Here is a 21453-nt window from a genome sequence, read left to right on the forward strand (position 1 = left end):
TTTGGAACCTTTTATTTAAAAAAATAATGATTTTTAAAAATCGAACAATTATTGTTTTACAATGCTATGTTGGTTTCTGCCATACAAAAAAAAAATCAGTCATAAATAACTATATGTGTCCCCTCCTTCTGAAACCTCCCTCCCCAGCCCCCAACCTTTTAAATAAACAGATTGCTGAGAGAAATATATCAGGTTTCATGACTGGTTAAAAAAAATGTGATTGGGTCAGTGCTAATTGAATTTTGATACAGAGAAGGAAGGAGATTATTTCAATGAATGAGTAACTTGGTAGCTACGGAGATTTTTGCCTGCCTGGAAAAAACAACTTTTTCTTCCCCAGTTTTCTCCTTTCTTTCTGAGGTCTTAAGTGACCTTTTAGAAACCCAGCTAAGGGCCTTCAGAATTTAAATGTCAGAAACTTTGTTGGTAAAAGAAAATTTTGATTTTCTGGAGGAAGAATGCAAATCAAGGTTTAGTTAAGCAGTAATTGATTACAGTAGCTATAAAGAAAGGCACTTATTTACATCTGAATATTTTGAACTTTAGATATTTCTCTTCCATAATATGTTTACCCTTTGTAATTAGTATAGAATTAATTAATAAAAAAAGATAACTTCATGATTTTTAAGTTTTATAGAAACAGTAAGATGCTGAGTCATCATCTTTTTAGGTTATCTGTGAAGTTGACCAGTTCACTAAAACCAGGGTATTAACTTGGAGCACTGAAACTTCATTGTGACCTTCTGGAAGTACTGACTATATTTTTTACATTTTTATCATGGCACCTAGAAAAAGGACTAGGAAATTATAGCAAATGTTGGTTGAATGACAAAGTGAATTAATCTGCAATTCCAGTCTTGTATTTCTCAACCTGTTTTAGACAACAGACACATAGAACAAGCTTAATTAACCTAGAACAGTGATTCTCCAAGTGTGTTCCCTGGTCAGCAGCAAGAACATCATCTGGGAACTTGCTAGAGATGCATATTTGGGGACGCCATAGCAAATGTACTCTGGGGTTGGGGTAACACCACCAATCTGTATTTTAAAACCTCTGGGTGATTCTGTACACTCTCTGATGGCTCAGTTGGTAAAGAATCCGCCTGTGATGCAGGAGACCCCCAGTTAGATTCCTGGGTTGGGAAGATCCACTGGAGAAGGGATAAGCCACCCACTCCAGTATTCTTGGGCTTCTCTTGTGGCTCAGCTGCTAAAGAATCTGCCTGTAAGGAGGAAGACCTGGGTTCAATCCCTGGTTTGGGAAGATTCCCTGCAGAAGGGAAAGGTTACCCACTCCAGTATTCTGGCCTAGAGAATTCCATGGACTGTATAGTCCATGGGGTCGCAAAGAGTTGGACATGATTGAGCACCTTTCACTTCACTTCACTTCAAGCTGAGAACTACTAGCCTGAAACAACTTGACGCCTGCTGATACAGGAGATGCAAGAGACTCGACTTTGATCTCTAGGTCAGAAAGATCTCTGGAGTAGGAAATGGCAACCCATCCCAATATACTTTTTTGGAAAGAAAGAATCTCATGGACAGAGGAGCCTGTCAGGCTACAGTCCATGAGGTTGCAAAGAGTCGGACACAACTGAGTGTGAGCATAAAATAAAGCCTAAAACAACAGAGGAAGCCATATAGGATTGTCAGGACTGGAAACCAATTAACCTGTCCAGCTACTCTTTTCCCAAAGGCTATGCGACCCTTTGCAAAGGGCAATGGAAATCTTGCTGGCTGCATTGAATGTGCCTGTCCTGAATGTGGAATTTTAGTTAGAAGCACTTGTCTCTCCTACCAGGGAAATCTGAGCTGATGAAAATGATTCTTCCAACTGCTATTGTTTCGTGGCTCTGTGTCAGTGATTTTATTTCCGATATGTTTTCTCCTCCACATTGCCCATTTGACTAGCAGTGCCAAGCTAATTAAGGAATTAGTATGTGGCACCCATTCGAGGAGGTGTGTGATTCTCTTTCTGCATCCTGAGAACATTTTTGCAAACACTTTCTGGTTCATATTTTCTTTTTTTAATCAGGCAGAGACATTACAATTAAAATACCGTTAAAGTGATTCTGGCAAGTATTGCAATAAGCATGTTTTTTAATTAAAGGAAGAACAGGGGGATGCATAAGCAGCCTCAGCTAAAGGGGAGAATTTCCTCCGATATCTATTTTAATTGAAATGAAAAAAAAGACTCTGGAAAAGCAGCAGCAGCCTGTGTGTGTGTGGTGTGTGACTCCCAGGTTGCTAGGTTGAGGTGTTCTGTGCTTGATTAATTAGTAGCCAGCCAGAGAGTCCATTGCCTTTGCCCCCAGTCCTTAAAGCCTGATTTATGCCTCACCTCCCCCATGAATATGTGAGAGCCCCGGCATCTATTTCCTGAGCTGCTAGTGGATAGGATTATGGAGCGTGCAACTGAGCTCTTGGGGGCTCTCGTTTGCCAGCCAAATTGATTTTCCGCCTCTCTGGCCGGGGACAAGCCCACCTTGAAGGCTTCCAGGCTCTGCTCCAGTGGATCAGGCACAAGCCTAATCCGGATCTCACCAACAAAGGAAGCTGTGTGCATCCCCATCAGGATGCAAGCTCTGGGCTGTGGATGCCTTCCCTGAATGCTGGCCTTCTCTTCTTCCTCACCTTCTCCTGACACCTACCTGCATAGCAACAGAGTTCTGAAGGGCACAGTAGGGTGCAGCAGAGTACCCCAGCTCTGCCCCGTCACTCAGCCCACTCTCCTTATCCAGGGAGAGCAGGACCCATCCATCCTGAATGTACGATCATCTCTAACTCTCCAGGGGAAGAGAATTCTATAGGCTCCCCCTGTGGAATAACTGGAAAGGTAACACAATACAGGATGCTAAAATTTTTAAGGAATTATTCAGAGTTGACACAAAAAGCTGAATGGAGGCTCATCTATGTGGATAAGCAAACTGGATAATTTACATCTGAAAATTTAGGTAGTTCAAGCTCTGAGTACATGAATAATCTAGTTTGGTGACACAGATTGATCTAGTGAATTGGGGATTGTCAGATTTCTCCCTGCATCTTGCCTCCATACATCTCTGGGTTTCTTTCTGCGTAAAATGGGAGTCATTCTCCCCAAGTTCAGTCATTACCTGGCACATGTGTCCTAACCAAGTGTACTCTTTCTCTGCACCCTTTGCCCTCAGATCCTCCTCAAAATGACACTAAGCTTGCCATTGTCATCTGCCACCTTCCTAGTTCTTAAAGCTCTTCCAGGAACCCACCCCAACCTTTTGATTCCTCTCTAGTTCACTTGTTTCACTGACTCACCTGAAAGAATCATTCTACTTCCTCTCTTTAGTCTAGTCTGTAAATACTAGTTGATAGTCTTGTCTCTCTTCTGCTCTCACTCTACATGTCTGCCTAGGGAGACCTCATTCTCTTCTATAACTTCAACTCCTGTTTATCTCACAAGTATTTAGTGACTGCTTTCCAAGCTCCCCGTATGACAGGCACTGTTCTAGGTACAGGGGCTGCAGCTGTGAATTAAATACACCCAAATTCTCGTTCTCTTGGAGTTTATATTCATAAGGAAAACAGTCATATTGTATTTTGTGTTAGATTTTCTGAGCTGCATGGAGAACGGTGCAGCAGGGGAGGAGGATCAGGGGCTGGGCGGTGGTTTGTGATGGTTGGGGGATTTGCACACAGTGAGGGCAGAGGCTGTGCTTCAGGGGAGCAAGGGTCGGAGTGGCAGAGGACTGTGAGCTGTGGGGAAGAGATGGGGGAGAGGGGACTGGAGAGGGCCAGCCCTGCTGGGTTGGGTGGGCTTTGACTCTGTGTGTGGTGGGAGCTGTTGGAGAATTCCCAGCACAGGGATGATGTGATGAAGTTTCCATTAAAAATCACATTGTTGTTTTGAGAGTAGTCCCTAGGGTTGGGGCAGGGGCAGAGCAAAGAGCTGAGTTACAAGGCTTTACGGTTATTTGGAGATGAGATGTCACTAGATCCCAGTGATGGACGTGCAACTGGTGAGAAGGGACCAGATCACAGGGATGTTAAGGGAGGAAGAATGCACAAGATTTCTTGGAGCCTCGGTTATGGTGTGTGAGAGAGTAAATGTTGCCTCCAGGACTTTCAAACTGAGCAATGGCAGGGATGGAGTTGCCATTTATGGAAATGAGGCAAGACAAGGAGCTCACTTTTTGCATGTTCTAAGTCAAGAAAACTTTGAGACATCCATATAGAGATACCAAGAAACAGATGGGTCTACGAATCTTGAACTGAGGGCAGTAGTGGGCCTTGGGAGTCCTCTGGGAGTCATCGGCGATGAGTGTACAATGGCGTTTGAAACTTTAAGACAAGGTGAGAAAAAGCAAGGCCATGTTCATAGAATGATTGGCAAAGTGATCAAGGGACTGAGTCTTGTGACATTTCAAGTGTCAGTGGTTGGGACAGTCAGGAGGAATCGGGCAGAGGAGGCTGGGAGGAGAGGCTGGGATTGGGGAGGGATCCAGGAGAGCACAGAACCGGGCGGCCGGGGGATGGAGCAGCAAGGAAGGACTGAGCAACATGTCAGATGCCATGGGTGCTCAGCAAAGGTGAGCGCTGAGCACTCAGCCTTGGATTCAGCTGTGTGATTGCCACCTGTGACCTCGATAGGACCAGTTTTGGTGGAATGGCCAAGCAAAGCCCTACTGGGGACGGTTCCACAGAGACTACAGGAAAAGAATTGGGATAGAAGCCAGTTCTTTTCTGGTGCCATGTAGGATCTTAGTTCCCTACGTGTTAGTCACTCAGTCGTGTCTGACTCTTTGTCGGACACCATTGACTGTAGCCCACCAGGCTCCTCTGTCCATGGCATTCACCAGGCAAGAATACTGGAGTGAGAAGGATCTTCCCGACCAAGGGATTGAACCCAAGTCTTCTGCGTTGCAGGCAGATTCTTTACCATTTGAGCCACCAGGGAAGCCCCGTAGTCCCCCAACCAGGGACTGAACAGGCATCTCCATCCAGTGAAATCTCAACTCTTAACCACTGGACTGCCAAGGAAGTCCCTTGATGAGTATAGTCTTGTATGGTATAATATTTATACTCTAAGTGTTTTCTGTAATGGGGAAAATAGCTACAACTGTGTATTTGTTTTCTTTTAAAACACACTCATGCACACCAAATCATTTTGTGGTTATTACAGAGGATGGCTAATTGTAGGGTTAGCCCAAAGTAGGTTTTGATGTACTTTGCAAACATTCACTAGCTGCTAAAAGTCTCTTTTACTTCCCTTTAAAAGAAATAAAAGCGACGTTTAATGGAAACAAATGATTACATGTAAAAAGTTGTGTTCATTTATTCATTTTGGAGGGGAAGTAACAATAATGATGGTTGATTGATTTTTATAAAATTACCCAAGGTCACTCATGGGACGTACTCAGCTTTCATGAACAATCATAACAAGCAGTGTCAGGGTCAGAGCCAAAGGCTGACTTCAGCCCTGCTCTTTATTTCAGCTTTCAGAAACGGGGTCAAGCTCTATAAAGTGGAGAAATAAAGTCCTCCCACTTCCCTCCCATATTCAAGTAACTCTTCTTTAAAGCAGCTCGGTATATATTTGTCTTAAGCTAATAAAGAATGTACGATTTGTGCAATGAAATACTTGGGGCCTTGGCACAAAGGTAGATTGAATATAAACCTCCTGTTCTCTCACACCAAGAAGCTTTTACCTTGGTTATCACATACAATTATTTCAACCAAAATTAGCCGAATTCCACAACAAATGTGTGTTCAATCGTGTCTGACTCTTAGTCCTCCACGCTCCTCTGCCCATGGAATTTTCCAGGCAAGAATACTGGCATGGAGTGCCATTTCCTACTCCAGGGGATCTACCTGACCCGGGGATCAAACACAGTCTCTTGCGTCTCCTGCGTTGGCAGACAGATTCTTTACCCCTAACACCACTTGGGAAGTCCCAAATTTCATAACAAACTTTCTTCCGTATTTACCTAGATTTCCTTATACATACTTGCCATAAAGTAAAGAAGGAAGGCTTTTCTGCAGGGAATCACATTAACTAATTACTCCTACTTACAGTACTCTTGCCAATGCAAATTATTTTTGGGGGTGCTGAGCTTTTCTCCCTTCATTAGTTGTTATTATTAGGTCCCATCAGTAAATGACTTTTTCAAATTTCTACCAATTTAATATTTTACTTGATAGTACAAGAGGCAAATCCCCGATTTATAAATTTACCCACTAATCCTTGTAATCTGCCTCAAATCCTTTTCAGAATGAGGTGAGGTATATCAACATTAATAAAATTAAAATAAGCCTCATATAAACAAGCCATAGGCAAACTTACCTAAATAAGTAACATGTTTTTTTTTCTTAAAAGTAACATGATAAATAATGAAATTAATGAAATAATTAATGAAAAGTACTTCCTAATTAACGAAAAAGCTACCTGGTAGGGTTTGCAAAGTGGATAGAACGTGAGTGTCTCTGTTAGGTGGTCCTAGGTTCTAGTGGTCGCTCTGCTTCCCCCAGCCCACTATCTGCTCTGAAATACAGAGCGTGATGTTGACCTCCTAGGCTTGTTTGGAAAGGTTGTTTCAGACAACATCGCTAAAGATATTGGCATAGGACACGTGCTTAATACATGTCAGTTCCCTTGTTTTCCCCATCATCTCATTTGAATTCCTCACTGTGCAGGTAATCTCTTTCTCAAGAGACATTCAAAGTTCCCTGCAGTGCAGGTGGTGTCTGGAGAATAAGAGGTCCATGTCTCCATCAGTGTCAAATGCACACTTGACTGCATTCTTTGTGGATGTAGATGTCCAGTGTTCTAGAGACAGAAGGAGCCTCAGTGGATGCGTAACTCTGTTCCACGTGCCACTGAGAAGCAGACAGACTATCCCTTGGCGCTGAGTGAGACAGATTTGGAAACTGAGAAGTCCAAGGCCCAGCAAGTTTGTGAGGCTTACTGAGGGTTACCCAGAGGCCAGTACCAGAGTGGGGACAGATATCTGCTTCAGTACTCTGTCTCCATCATGGTTCATCTCAGTTCAGATTTCCTCACTATTGCTAACGGTGCGACCCATTGTTCAACTCATGTTCCACTAGTTGAAGATCTGGGACATTAATGCCACATGGCTGTGAGTGAAAATGTTCTAGTGAATGCAAGAAGGTAGCCTGCACCACAGGTCGCATTTCTTCCCTCTTGTTCACAGCAGGATTCACTTATTGTTCTGTCATTCAGTTGTGTCTGACTCTTTGTGACCCTATGGACTTCAGTATGCCAGGCTTCCCTGTCCTTCACTATCTCTTGGAGTTTGCTCAAACTCATGTCCACTGAGTCAGTGATGCCATCCAACCATCTCATCCTGTCATCCTCTTCTCCTCCTGCCTTCAATCTTTCCCAGCATCAGGGTCTTTTCCGATGAGTCTGATCTTTGCATCAGGTGGTCAAAGAATTGGAGCTTCAGCTTCAGTATCAGTCCTTCCAATGAATATTCAGAGTTGATTTCCTTTATGATTGATTGGTTTGATCTCCTTGCTTGCCAAGGGACTCTCAAGAGTCTTCACCAGCAGCACAGTTCGAAAGCATCAGTTCCTTGACATGGGACTCATTACTACATTTCTAATGATTATTCTTGTCATTGTAATGACAATGGAAGGGAAAATTAAAGTCAGACTTTAAAATCAGCATTGCCAGCAGGCCCTTTGGAAGACTGGTAAGGATTGTGGTACTTTTCAAGCATCAAACCTGTAGGTTACCAAAGGAGAGTTGCTTCTTGGGTCAGTCACCTTAGAATGTGATCAATTTGCCATTTTTGAAAAAAGGACATCAGGACAACAGAGGCTGAGGTGTTGGAAAGAGGTGGCCTTTTGGAGGGACTTGGCAGGTGAGGGTCTCAGAAACAGGGACTCTTCTCAGGCTTGTTAAGAGATAACCACTGGAATTACTAAGAATCAAATATTTCCAGTCTCCCCTTTCCTTTGGCTCCAGATTTCCTTGGGAAGCAAGGAAATCATGACAGAGTTGATGGTAGGATAAGGCACCATGATTGACAGTTCCACTCAGCTCTGTTCAATGGAGCAAAATAATTCCTTGTGGAAATTAGGATCTATTATCCAAAGAAATAGAGTAGGAAATAACACTCTACCCCAGTATTCTTGCCTGGAAAATTCCATGGGCAGAGGTGTCTGGCGGACTAGAGTCCATGGGGCTGGAAAGAGTCAGGTACGACTGAGAGACCGAGCATATCCAAAGAAAAGGATAATGGATGTTGGCCAGCTAAAGTGCAAAACATTTCATAATGCTGCCTAATTATGCTTCCTTTTACCATGTCTTATAATTGTGGCATTATTTTCTTCTATGCCTATTTCTTGTTTACTGTTTCCCTGTTTTTTAAACTTAATTTTCTAAGCTGCTATTACGTGGTGAAACGGTGATCTTCTCATTTCTTATTTAGCTACTCCTAAATTTCTAGGCATTTAGGTTATTGTGACTAAAAACACTATAAATAAAGCTGCTGTGAATTGTGATAGCTAACCTAAGCTGACTTAGTAATACTGTGCTTCTTGATCCAACTGTGCTTCTAGGAAAGAAGGTGAGATAAATCCAAATTTCAGCAGAATCATATAAGTGAAGACAGTTTCATCAGACATTATAACTGTCAAAAGAAGGTGAGCCTCATTTTCCCAGAGACTGAGTGTCTTCTCTTGGCTCTTAGGAGGGAAGTTGATCTTCCTGGACATGGGACCCCTCGAACTCAGGACACACTCCATCCTTGTTTCTGATGGTGGAGAACTCCGGATTGGATCTGAGGACAAGCCCTTCCAAGGCAAAGCTCGGATCAAACTCTATGGGAGCCCCTACTCTGCCCGCTTCTTCCCATATGGAGTCAAGTTCCTGGCTGTGAGGAATGGAACTCTTTCCCTTCATGGTGAGTGAGGCAACTGGCCAGAGGAACAGAGGAATTGAGGTGGAGCTTTGTCTAGCCAAGGTACAGACAATGGGGAAAATGGTAAAACTACTTACATCTCTTTGGCTGTTAGTTGCTGAAGCAACAAAGTGAATTAAAGCCCAGGCACATTTCCTTAAATAAGGAATATTTAATATTATTATTTTTTTACTGTAGTATTTGCTTTGCAATCTTGTGTTAGTGTCTGCTGTATAGAAAGTAAATTAGCTATATGTATGCATATATGCCCTCTTTTTTTTTGATTTCCTTCCTATTTAGGTCACTACAGAGCACGGAGAAGAGTTCCCTGTGCTATACAGCTGGTTCTCATTAGTTATCTACTTTATACATAGTATCAAGAGTGAATGTCAGTCCTATTCTCCCACTCCATCCATCCCCTTGATAGCCATGTTTGTTCTCTACATCTGTGCCTCTATTTCTGCTTTGCAAATAAGTCCATCTATACCATTAAATAAGGAATATTAATTGTGATGCTACTCACCGCAGAACGTACTATGGTTCTCAGTTATTCGCTTGCCTTTCTGCTTACCTCTTCTCTCTGCCAGGTAACTTTCAGTTCCTCCCTGTGGGTAGACCATATTTCCTTGTCCCAGTGACAGTGGGCTTCACCTTGGACTTGCTTTGGTCAATGGAATGTGAGCAGAAATGATGTAGTTCATTGTCAAATCGAAGTTTTAAGAACCCGTGTAATACTTTGAACATTTTTCTGTTTTCTTTCTGCTTGAGAATACACCATTGCCTATAGGGAGAGGGGCAGTCCCTTAAGCTTGGGCACAGCTGCCTGTGGCCTACCGCTCCCGTGTGTTTGAGTGAGGAATAAACTTTTGTTGTCATGAATGACTGAGATTTGTATTTGTAACTGTGGCTTAACCTAGTGAAAACTGACCAATAGGGTTACTTACTGTTACTTAGCCTACACGGGTGGCTGTGTACACTGCTGGCATCACAGACCAAACAGACAAGCTTGTTGTTGTTGCTGCTGTTTTCCCCTCCTGGGAATGGGGTTCAATTGGAGTTCTCTCTCCCTGGAATCCTGTTACAGGTGAGTTGGTGTTTATAGATTCCTGGGGAGAAAGCAGATATTAGGTTACAGTGTGTTTCTGCTACAATTTTGTTTGCCTTTTGCTGACCTCATTGCACTCTGAAAAATAGACATTTTTATTTTCCTTGAGATTCAGGAAATTACTCTGTGTGCCAGGATAACCCTTAGCATCAACTAGAAAATGTAAGTATAACATGATGTGCATGGAGTGTCTGATAAACATTTTATTACAGGGTAATAATAAACATTTAGTACAGGGTACTGATAAACATTTTATTACATGACACGAGCCAAAGGCAGATAAAAAGTGCAGGCACCCGATAGTGGCCCGATTTGGGTTTCTGGAGAGAAAATGTGGTATCTTATACATTGGAATATCTGTGCTGACATAAAAAAACAGGACTCTGCTACCTCTCATAGGGTAATTGTTCTAGACATGGCATGTGGCTATGCTGAGGAGTCAGTCTTTTTGTGATATCAACGGTTTGTCCATTAAAAATTGTGGCCCTCAATCATTGTCTACTAAAAGCCCTCTTCTGCCTTTTTTCAACTTACTGTGAGTAGAAGTGGGATCTTATCATCAAGCATTTATTAAATGCTGACCAGGGACCAGCTAGAGAGATACACACTGGGAGTGAATTTTGTAAGGTTGAAAAGCCCACAACTATCTAGACAGAAATTCAAAACACCTACAATATTGATTCTTGTATTCTACTTCTAAGCAGTACCTTTTTCTTCTCATTTTCATCAGCAAGCACTTGTATTGATCTTATAGCCCAGATCCAGGAGGGGCTTCTGTCTGTTTACACAGCAGTGATTATCTCCAATGGTTGTTCTAGTCTAACAGCCACTTAGACCACCAACCCAACGTGCTGCTGTTTACCCTTGAGAAGAAGGCACAGATCAGTATTTCAACCAGCTGGATCCTGAAGGATCCTAAAGCTTCAGAAATATCTGTTGGTTTGAGAGCCATTGTCCTATGAGATGCAGATGGCATAACTCTTGCCGGAAGTGGAAATTCACCCGAAGAGGGATGAAACTCTCCCAATTCTTTTCCTCGAATTCTTTCATTCCAGTGCCTTCTTTCTCACATTCTATTATGAAGGGTCAGAGAAAGACTTAAAAAATATACCTTTGTGTGCCTGTATTGTAAATGTACTCTGTGCTTCTAACCTCTGTGTTTTAATAGATGTCAAGTTAAGAAAATCCCTAGGACCACTGTTTATAATTAATATACGGGGCAATTAAAGCAAAGTAGATGCCTCTAATGTGTTTTAAGAATCCTGAAGTTTCAAAAGTGTTGCTACCTTACCCTGGTGATGTTACTGGACGCTGAAAGTGCAGACACCTCCTCTGCCCGGCTTCCCTCATTTCCATCTTCTCCTCTCGTTTTCCTTCTTCTCCTTTCCCAACCCTCTTCCCCTCCCTCCTTTTCCTCCTCCTCTTCTTTCCTGTATTCCCAGGGTTAGGGTGTCATCAACGGCTGTCTTACCCCTTTCCCCGCAGTCCTACCGATACAGGCATGAATATGATCTCTCGTGAAGCAAAGCTTGAACATGAACACAGGCAAATCAAGCTGTTTTCCTGATTGAGTTGCTGCTGCTGCGTCTCATTCATTTGAAAGAAACAGTGTGTAGAAAAGAGCTGAGCCACTGGGTGGGAGGGATCCCCAGTCACGGCCTGTGGCCTGTCAGTCCTCTCCCTGCTCTGTCCCTCACCACCTGAGGTCTCAAACAGACTTCCCCTCTGGCAGCCTGGTGCCATATCATGGTTAAAATCATTACGTAATTTCACTGGCCTTTTCCCAGGGCCAGAGGTGGGCCTGGTGACACTGCGGCTTTAGGAGAAAACTAATTATCTTTTGCTGTCAAGTATGCAGAAGAGTGAGCAACTTGATTCACTGCTTTGCCCCCAGCAGGTCCCTAAAGACCCGACTTCACTCAGCTTTCCAGGATGCTATGGGCGGGGGGAGCCACCAACCTTCGCGCGCGGAAGACGCTTCTCGGGAAGATTCTGAAAATCGAGGTTTCTGGACCTCTCTTCCAGAATCTGAGTCTGTGGGCTTGGCACGGGCCCAGGAATGTGCCTTTCAGTGGGACCATCGGGTGATTTGATTCAGGGAGTGCACTGACTGCACGTGGAGAAAGGCTGTTTTTAGTGGTTCATCTAAGTTTGGGATTTAGAAATCAGTCCAAATCTGCCGCTTATCAAATATGACCTTGGGCAAATCAATCTCTATAAAACCAGGAAAACACAGTTCCTGCCTTGTAGACTTACTTCTTGTGAACTGCTCCAAAGTATCTAGCACATGGTAACACCCCAGCACTGTTAGTTATGGCTGTTCTGATGATATTTTCCCCCAAAAGCAGCAAGTCCCCTGTACCAATCATCTCATGTGCGTGTGTGTGTGTGTTTGCATGTGCGTGCGTGCTAAGTCTCTCAGTCGTGTCTGAGTCTTTGGGACCCCAAGGACTGTGGCCTACCAGTCTCCTCTATCAATAGGATTTCACTCAGGCAAGAATACTAAAGTGGGTTGCCATTACCCACTCCAAGGGATCTTCCTGACCCAGGGATAGAACTGCATCTCTTGTGTCTCTGCACTGGCAGGTGAATTCTTTATCACTGCATTACCTGGGAAGCCCCAGTGATCTCATAGTTTCTTTCAAGGATAAGAGGGGACTTCTACTTGGCATGGAACAAGCTCTGCTTGGAGATTTTTCCCCTTATTCATTATATTTTCTTTTTGTAAAAATATTACTTATTTATCTGGCTGCATCTGGCCTCAGTTGTGGCACACAGAATCTTTGTTGCATCATGTGAGATTGTTGTAGCACGTGGACTCTTTAGTTGTGGCTCAGTAGTTGCAGTGCCCGGGCTTAGTTGCTCCATGGCATGTGGAATCTTAGTTCCCTGACCAGGAATCAAACCCTCGTCCCCTGAATTGCAAGGCAGACTCAACCACTGGACCAACAGAGAAGTCCCTCTTTATTCATTTTCCTGCCTACCTTTCATCACAACAAGAGAGAAGTTTTCACTTTGGAGGTCATGAAGGAAAAGCACTTCCAGGCACCTTTGGTCTGTTTCCAAAACTCAGTGAACACAGTTTGATTTTATTCTCTTGTGGTGCAGCTGCTTCCTAGCGGTGGATAAACACCATTGCTGGGCATGATTATAATGAAGGCTACTTGGAAACCATTTGCATGGGTTCCAGTCTAAGCAAAAGCAGAGCACTGCCCTGCCATGAGGCTTTTTCAGGTCTTTTATTCCCAACATCCAATAGGAAGAAGCCTGACTGATGGATACAAATTTCACTCCTGGAGGATCACACCAATGGGTCTGCGTTTCAGTGGCAGGCTTTCCCACCTTCTCTGTTCCATCTCATTCTTCATGGCTGCCCCTTGTAATCCTTCTGCTCTAGTCTATTTTTATCATAGATTAAAGTTGCTAAGCAAACAGACTTTGTTGTTCAGCTGTCACCAAGAAAGATGGAGCTGAAAGCATGTTTTCCATGTTTTTCTTTTAATGTAGAAAAATTCTCTTACACTCCTATACTCAGCTGCCCTGCCCCTACCCCTTACACACACACATACACACACACACATGCACACACAGCCCAGTGTGTCTTTCTCTTTTTCTGGGTTTAGGAGTGGATGGCACAGCCTGGGTTCTGAATCTCTGGTGATCAGATGACTCAGTAAATTGTGTTGGCTGTACGCTTTGCTATGTTAATATGGCTAAAGTCTTGCAGATTCTTACAAAGTGTCAGTCTGGGGTTTGGGGGGGGGCTATTGTCAATGAGGAAATTTCACTCTCACCTTTTGCTCCCTCCCTCTGTCTGTCAATCCAAGTTCACCACCCCAGACCAAGTGCCAGTCACATGTCACTTTTCAAGGGGGTCGCTGTCAGCCTGGGCAACTTGAATTTCTGACAATGTAATTACGGCCCTTGCTGCCACAGTGGGAGGCTGAACAGGATGGTGGGGCTTTTATTGATTGTTCAAAAGGGAAATTTATCAATGTCTCTCACTTCATTTCCAGTTCCTCCCTGAGAAATTTGGCTGACAGTTTCTCAGCAGAAAAAGCCGTCTTCTGGCCTTGAATGGACTTCTGTCTTTGTCCTTTTCAAGAAATTACAAGATCAGGCATTAAATATAAATGGAAGTTTGTGGGGAAAGTAAGACTGTGGGAACATGGTTGAAGGAAACAGTGTAATGTTATGAACAGGAGACTGTGATAGGAATAAATAGGAAAAAGGGTTTAAATACAGTTTACTTCTCATCTCAAAATACCAAACATCTGTGTGTAAACTCCATGCTTTTTATGAGTACTGTCTATGGGCATGCTTACTGTGTTGCTAAAGTGTATCAGGCTGTCTGGAAGCATGAAGTTGTGTGCATGGAGTTGACGCATGTGTCCAGGGCAGTGGTTTTCCTACTCGTCTCCACAAAATCTGAACATTTCTTGAGGGAACTGCAGAGGTTCTGCAAACAATGAATTATTTGAGGATCAAGCTATAAAAGTTTAAACTGCTCAAGCAACTGCCTCATTGTTTTTACTTCTAGCTTAAATTTATGTTAAAATAGTATTTCACTTGGAATAAAGAGTTCTATTGTGAAAATAGTGATAAAAATGACTCAGGTAGCTCATCTCTTCTTTTTCTTTTTTTAATTGAAATACTGTTGATTTACTATGTTGTGTTAATTTCTGCTGTACAGTGATTCAATTATATATATATATATATATATACTCTTTTTATATTCTTTTCTAATATGGTTTATCATAGGGTATTGAATATACTTCTGTGTGCTATGCAGGCTTCCCCTATGGCTCAGCGGTAAAGAATTCATCTGCAATGCAGGAGACATGGGAGAAGTGGGTTTGATCCCTGGGTTGGGAAGACCCCCTGGAGAGGGAAATGACAATCCATTCCAGTATTCTTGATGGGAAAATCCCATGGACAGAGGAGCCTGGTGGGCTACAGTCCATGGGGTCACAAATAGTCGGACACGACTGAAGCAACAGCATGCATGCAGGCAATTCTATACACTAAGAGCTTGTTGTCTATCCATGCTATATGTAATAGCTTACATCCCTCCTACACTGTTGGTGGGAATGTAAGTTGGTGCAACAACTATGGAAAAGAGTATGAAAGTGCCTCAGAAAACAAAAAATAGAATTACCATATGATACATCTGTCTTTTGTATTCTCTTGGTGTTGGGGCAGGTAGAAGAGGTGAGGCAGGTGCTGAGGAAGATGAAGCAAGGAGGTTAACTAGCTTTTAGCTGAACTGTGCAGTTGTATCCTCTCTGGATAATACTGGTTGATTGTTGATTCTCTCTCTCTCTGATCATTGGGGTCCTACAGAAAACCTTCCCACTGTTTTCCAGTGTGGAAGCTCCACCTGAGTTTGCAGTCCCCTTAGCTTCCACCAGAAATTTGGCTCAAATGAAGCTACCTTTCCCAGAATCTACTTGATCCAGAGGAAACTTACAAATCTTTCCATACCACAGATGTCCCACTCACAACCCTTTGCTCTAAGTCTCCTCTCCCCTGTTCAGATAAGCACGGAGAGCCCACACATACGCTGCTGTGTATGTAGACATCCAATCTGGGAAAAAAGAGGCTGTCTCCTTTGCTCACAAGCATCTCAAAGATATATCCTCGAAGCCCCTTTTCTTTGATGAAGTGGAGAGAAATAGCCTCAGACCTCCCTCTGTGGGAAGGTGAGGAAAAGGCTGCTCACGGAGCTGATGACTCACCCCCATGACTGAGAATTTCTTTGAATTTCCTCTCTTTGTTGATCATGTAGCTTGAGGTGGGGTCCATCGAGGAATGGCTCCAGTGGCAGAATTAGATTTGCCTCGTTTAATAAGCCCCAAGGAAAATCTGCACCCTGTCTGTTCATGTTGTTGTTCAGTTGCTCAATTGTTTCTGACTCTTTGTGACCCCATAGACTGAAGCACGCCAGGCTTCCCTGTCCTGCACCATCTCCTGGAGTTTGCTCAAACTCATGTCCATTCAGTCAGTAATGCCATTCAACAATTTCATCCTCCGTTGCCCCTTTCTCCTCCTGCCCTCAATCTTTCCCAGCATCACGGTTTTCAAGTGAGTTGGCTCTTCACATTAGGTGGCTAAAGAATTGGAGCTGCAGCTTCAGCATCAGTCCTTCCGATGAATATTCAGGGCTGATTTCCTTTAGGATTGACTGGTTTGATCTCCTTGCTGTCCAAGGGAACTCTCCAGAGTCTTCCACAGCGCCACAGTTCAAAAGCATCAATTCTTTGGTGCTCAGCCTTCTTTATGGTCCAACTCTCACATTTGTACATGACTACTGGAAAAACCATAGCTCTGACTAGATGGACCTTTGTCAACTGATGATGTCTCATGTAGCTTGAGGTGGGGTCTATCCAGTGATGGCTCCAATGGTAGAATTAGATTAGCCTCTTTTAATAAGCCTCAAGGAAATTCCCTGTCTGTTCATGGCTCATGTACAAATATGGGTGCTTATCGTCTTTTGTCCCTAGCTTGGGTCCTCTTGGTTGGGTTGAGGGAGCAGAAGTCTCTGCTTGACAGTTTGCTACATACGTGAAAGGGGACTCCAAAGGGATGTTGGGTTAAAAGGGAGAGAAGCTGTTATGTGTGTGCGTATTTTGTTTAATTTGGTGTGGGTGGAGAAAGTAAGCTCAAAGTGAGAGGAAGAATAGAGGAAGAAGGATGAGAAACATAAAAACCCTGCTTTCTGTAATCTTAAATTTATACACACTTCAATCCAACACTGGGGTTCTAATCAGCTAGTATGTTGTGGCGGATGGGTAACTACTCAGTCAGGTTAATGTTGGTCAGCGTGGTCCTGGACTTAGAACCCTCAGCATGCAGGATGGCCAGTGACTGATGACTGCTTCTCCATTCAGAGCACATGCGAATTGGTCCTTAACTATATGTCTCTCAAAATATGACCAACACCATCAACAAAAGTAAGACAGATATTCTCTGTTGCCTTGTAAGCCTTCAAAAAAGTCAAAATACCAACTATTCTATATGTGCATATCTGGTAAAATCTCCATTTATTCTTAGCTGTGATAACTTAGAATTTGTAATTGCTTGATCTGGGCGAGAGTGACCTTGGAACAATGGATAAGAAAGGGTTCCTTCCAGTAAGAGTATAAAGCACACTTTAAGGAACTTTAAAAACGTTAAAGTGAACATGCTGTTTTTAAGGTCTTAGGATTTTAGGTGTTTACCTTAAATGTATCCTGCTAATTAGAAATGAGTTCTAGCTATTCGATAATCCAAGTACAGCAGGAACCCCACTTAGAAACACATTATAAGCTACTTTAAGTTTCTATATATACCTGAAAGTGTTGGCATTTGTCAGGTCTTTTTTGGTTGCAAGTGACAGAAAACCCAATTTGAACCCCCCAAATCAGGGCATTTATTGCCTCATATAACTGAAAAAACTTGAGGCACAGCTGAGTCCAGGTGCTTCAAAGAAGTCGTTAGGCCTTTGTTTCTCTGCAGCTCTAGGTTCTGCTTTCTCTTGAGTTGCCTTCATTTTCCAATCTGCCTCCTGAAGGCAGAAATAGGTTCCTGTGGCTCCAGATGAAAAAATGGCTCTTTTCCAAAGACTATTATACCCCTGAGTAAATTACAACGTTCCCCTCATCAAAATTTCACATCCCTCCCTCTGAGTTTTCCCTTTAGCTTTTAACACTCTCTAGGATATCATATAGGAGAAGGCAATGGCACCCCACTCCAGTACTCTTGCCTGGAAAATCCCATGGATGGAGGAGCCTGGTGGGCTTCAGTCCATGGGGTCACGAAGAGTCCAACACTGCTGAGCGACTTCCCTTTCACTTTTTACTTTCATGCATTGGAGAAGGAAATGGCAACCCACTCCAGTGTTCTTGCCTAGAGAATTCCAGGGACGGCGGAGCCTGGTCGGCTGCCGGGATGCACAGAGTCGGACACGACTGAAGTGACTTAGCAGCAGGATATCATATACAGTTTATTTGTCATATATTGTACTTATTCTAGTGTTTTCCCTAGTAGAAAGTATACATCCTGAGGGCAATGATTTCATGTTTTGTTTTGTTTTGTTCTCATTGACAATATCCTCATTCCCTCCAATACTGCCTGGACTCATAGTAGGCTTTCAACAAGTATATGTTGTGTGAATAACTGAAATGAAAAGCTTAAACAGAAGCTTCAGGATTAGCTTTGACTGTGTTTGAGTCATAAGCCCATCACTGAAGCTACTCCTATGGCCAGAGAAGTGGTGGTCTTTTGGTTGGGATGGAACAGGAGGTGGGACCAACTTTCCAGACCCCCCAAGACTACACAATCTGCAATCAAGAGAGGATGGTTTCTTAAGATTAGAGGTGTGTTATCTAACCAGAATAGCAGAATGGGCAGATTAAAGTAATAGCTTTTATCTTTTTAAAAGTCTACTTTAAAAATATTTGACAATCTGATATTTTTACTACTTTTGCTAATTTGAAATTAAAACTAATAAATGTCAACTGGATACTTCAAACCGGTTTAGTTTGGCTGGGAAAAAGTTCCAGTCAGTTAATTCACTAAGTAAAACCAAATTTACTAGTGACAGAAAATTTGGAATTAAAATTTTTCTGATAACTGTGTTTCATTTTATCTAGACAGTGTTATTGAAAGAATGAGGTTGAGTCTAAGATAGTTTTTACTTAGGGGATCCAGGACTGCATGGATTTTGATCTAGACTGGCTAGACTGGCCACTCTTTTGTATAAATATGTACATACTGGGTAATGGCCATCTAAGGCATCAATACCCAGTATTAGCATTTGGCCCAAGCAAGGGAACCTCTTGTGAGCAGTGGTGTGACTAATTCTTGACTAAGTTGTGAAGAGGGTGGACGACTGACCTTTAAAAAGGGGAACTCTTCAGTGCTTCAGTTTCCATACACAAGTTGAAGATGATTCTAAAACATTTCTCATGATGCTATTAGGTGATTAAATGAAACAAAACATGTACAGCCCTTAGCACAGGAGAGGCACTGAGTGATACCTGCATATCTACTCGGTAAACATTAAATATTGCTATTATTATTATCATGTGCATCCTGTTTTGATTTGATGAAGCTGCCTTGTTATTCTGAGAGGGATGGGATGGTGTTTGTTGCTTTCCAGTAATCCGTCAACTGGAAACATTCTTGATACCCCTCTTATCCAGCCTTCTCCATATTATGTCCATCACCAGGTTCTGACTTTAATTCTTGAAAGACTCACAAGTCCATTTGCTTCTCGCCACTTCCATGACTACTACCTTAGTTTATGATGCCATCAACTTGGGCCTAGACTGTTGTTTAAGCTTTTGGACGGAGGGGCCTGGTGGGCTGCAGTCCATGGAGTCGTGAAGAGTCAGACACGACTGAGCGACTTCACTTTCACTTTTCACTTTCATACATTGGAGAAGGAAATGGCACCCCACTCCAGCGTTCTTGCCTGGAGAATCCCAAGGATGGAGGAGCCTGGTAGGCTGCCATCTACAGGGTCGTACAGAGTCAGACATGACTGAAGCAACTTAGCAGCAGCAGTTTATCTTTTAGTTGCTATTTTCACTCCTCTCCAATTCATTGTTTACCCTGGAACCAGAGTGATCTTTTAAAAATGCAGATCTGTTCACATTACGCCACTGCTCAAAACTCTTCAGTGGCTTTCCATTGTCCCTAAGATAAAGTCCAAAATTTCTAACCTGTTTATAGCACCCTCTCTGATGTGGGTTCCTGCCTGTATTTCCTGCTGTGTTTTCCAACCCTCTCTCACTCTCCTCCCCAACTGCTTTTCCGTCTTAGTAACCTCCTTTCTTAATTATTTCTTAAGACTAAAAAAGATCTTAATGACTCGATAACCATGGTGGTGTGATTACTCACCTAGAGCCAGATATACTGGAGTCTGAAGTCACGTGGGCCTTCATCACTATAAACAAAGCTAGTGAAGGTGATAGAATTCCAGCTAAGCTTTTTCAAATCCTAAAAGATGATGCTGTGAAAGTGCTGCACTCAATATGCCAGCAATTTGGAAAACTCAGCAGTGGCCACAGAAGGTCAGTTTTCATTTCAATTCCTAATAAAGGCAGTCCCAAAGAATGTTCAAACTACTGCACAATTGCAACTCATCTCACATGTTAGCAAAGTAATGCTCAAAATTATTCTCCAAGTGAGGCTTCAACAGTATATGAACTGAGAAATTCCAGATGTTCAAGCTGGTTTTAGAAAAGGCAGAGGAACCAGAGATTAGATTGCCAACATCCGTTGGATCGTCAAAAAAGAAAGAGAGTCCCAGAAAAACTTCTACTTCTGCTTTATTCACTACACCAAAGCCTTTGTGTGGATCATAACAAACTGGGAAATTCTGAAAGAGTTAGTAATACCAGACCACCTTACCTCTCTCCTGAGAAATCTGTATGCAGGTCAAGAAGTAACAGTTAGAAACAGACATGGAACAACAGACTGGTTCCAGATTGGGAAAGGAGTATGTTTTAACTTCTATGCAGAGTGCATCATGTGAAATGCTGGGCTGAATGAAGCACAAGCACAGGATTGTCGGGAGAAATATCAATAACCCAGGTAGGCAGATGACACCACTCTTGTGGCAAAATGTGAAGCGGAACTAAAGAGCCTCTTGATGAAAGTCAAAGAGGAGAGTGAAAAAGTTGGCTTAAAACTCAACATTCTATAAAACTCCTAGAGGAGAACATAGGCAAAACACTCTCCGACATAAATCACAGCAGGATCCTCTATGATCCACCTCCCAGAATACTGGAAATAAAAGCAAAAATAAACAAATGGGATCTCATTAAAATTAAAAGCTTCTGCACAACAAAGGAAACTATAAGTAAGGTGAAAAGACAGCCTTCTGAATGGGAGAAAACAATAGCAAATGAAGCAACTGACAAACAACTAATCTCAAAAATATACAAGCAACTTATGCAGCTCAACTCCAGAAAAATAAACCACCCAATCAAAAAATGGATCAAAGAACTAAATAGGCATTTCTCCAAAGAAGACATACGGATGGCTAACAAACACATGAAAATATGCTCAACATCACTCGTTATCAGAGAAATGCAAATCAAGACCACAATGAGGTACCATTTCACACCAGTCAGAATGGCTGCAATCCAAAAGTCTGCAAGCAATAAATGCTGGAGAGGATGTAGAGAAAAGGGAACCCTCTTACACTGTTGGTGGGAATGCAAACTAGTACAGCCACTATGGAGAACAGTGTGGAGGTTCCTTAAAATATTGCAAATAGAGCTGCCTTATGACCCAGCAATCCTACTGCTGGGCATACACACTGAGGAAACCAGAACTGAAAGAGACACATGTACCCCAATGTTCATTGCAGCACTGTTTATAATAGCCAGGACATGGAAGCAACCTAGATGTCTATCAGCAGATGAATGGATAAGAAAGCTGTGGTACATATACACA

The 21453-nt window shown here is 42.7% G+C and overlaps 1 protein-coding gene across 1 annotated transcript in view; it reads left to right on the top strand.

Moving 5' to 3' along the window:
- The window catches only part of PKHD1 (PKHD1 ciliary IPT domain containing fibrocystin/polyductin), a 452170-nt gene that overhangs the window by 143438 nt on the left and 287279 nt on the right, over nucleotides 1–21453 (top strand). The window contains exon 36 of the mRNA XM_040249475.1: nucleotides 8691–8903. Within this exon, the coding sequence (XP_040105409.1) occupies nucleotides 8691–8903 (213 nt within the window). The remainder of the gene's footprint in view (nucleotides 1–8690; nucleotides 8904–21453) is intronic.

The sequence above is a fragment of the Oryx dammah genome, unplaced genomic scaffold (assembly GCF_014754425.2).
Source record: "Oryx dammah isolate SB20612 unplaced genomic scaffold, SCBI_Odam_1.1 HiC_scaffold_11, whole genome shotgun sequence".
Taxonomy (NCBI): Eukaryota; Metazoa; Chordata; class Mammalia; order Artiodactyla; family Bovidae; genus Oryx; species Oryx dammah.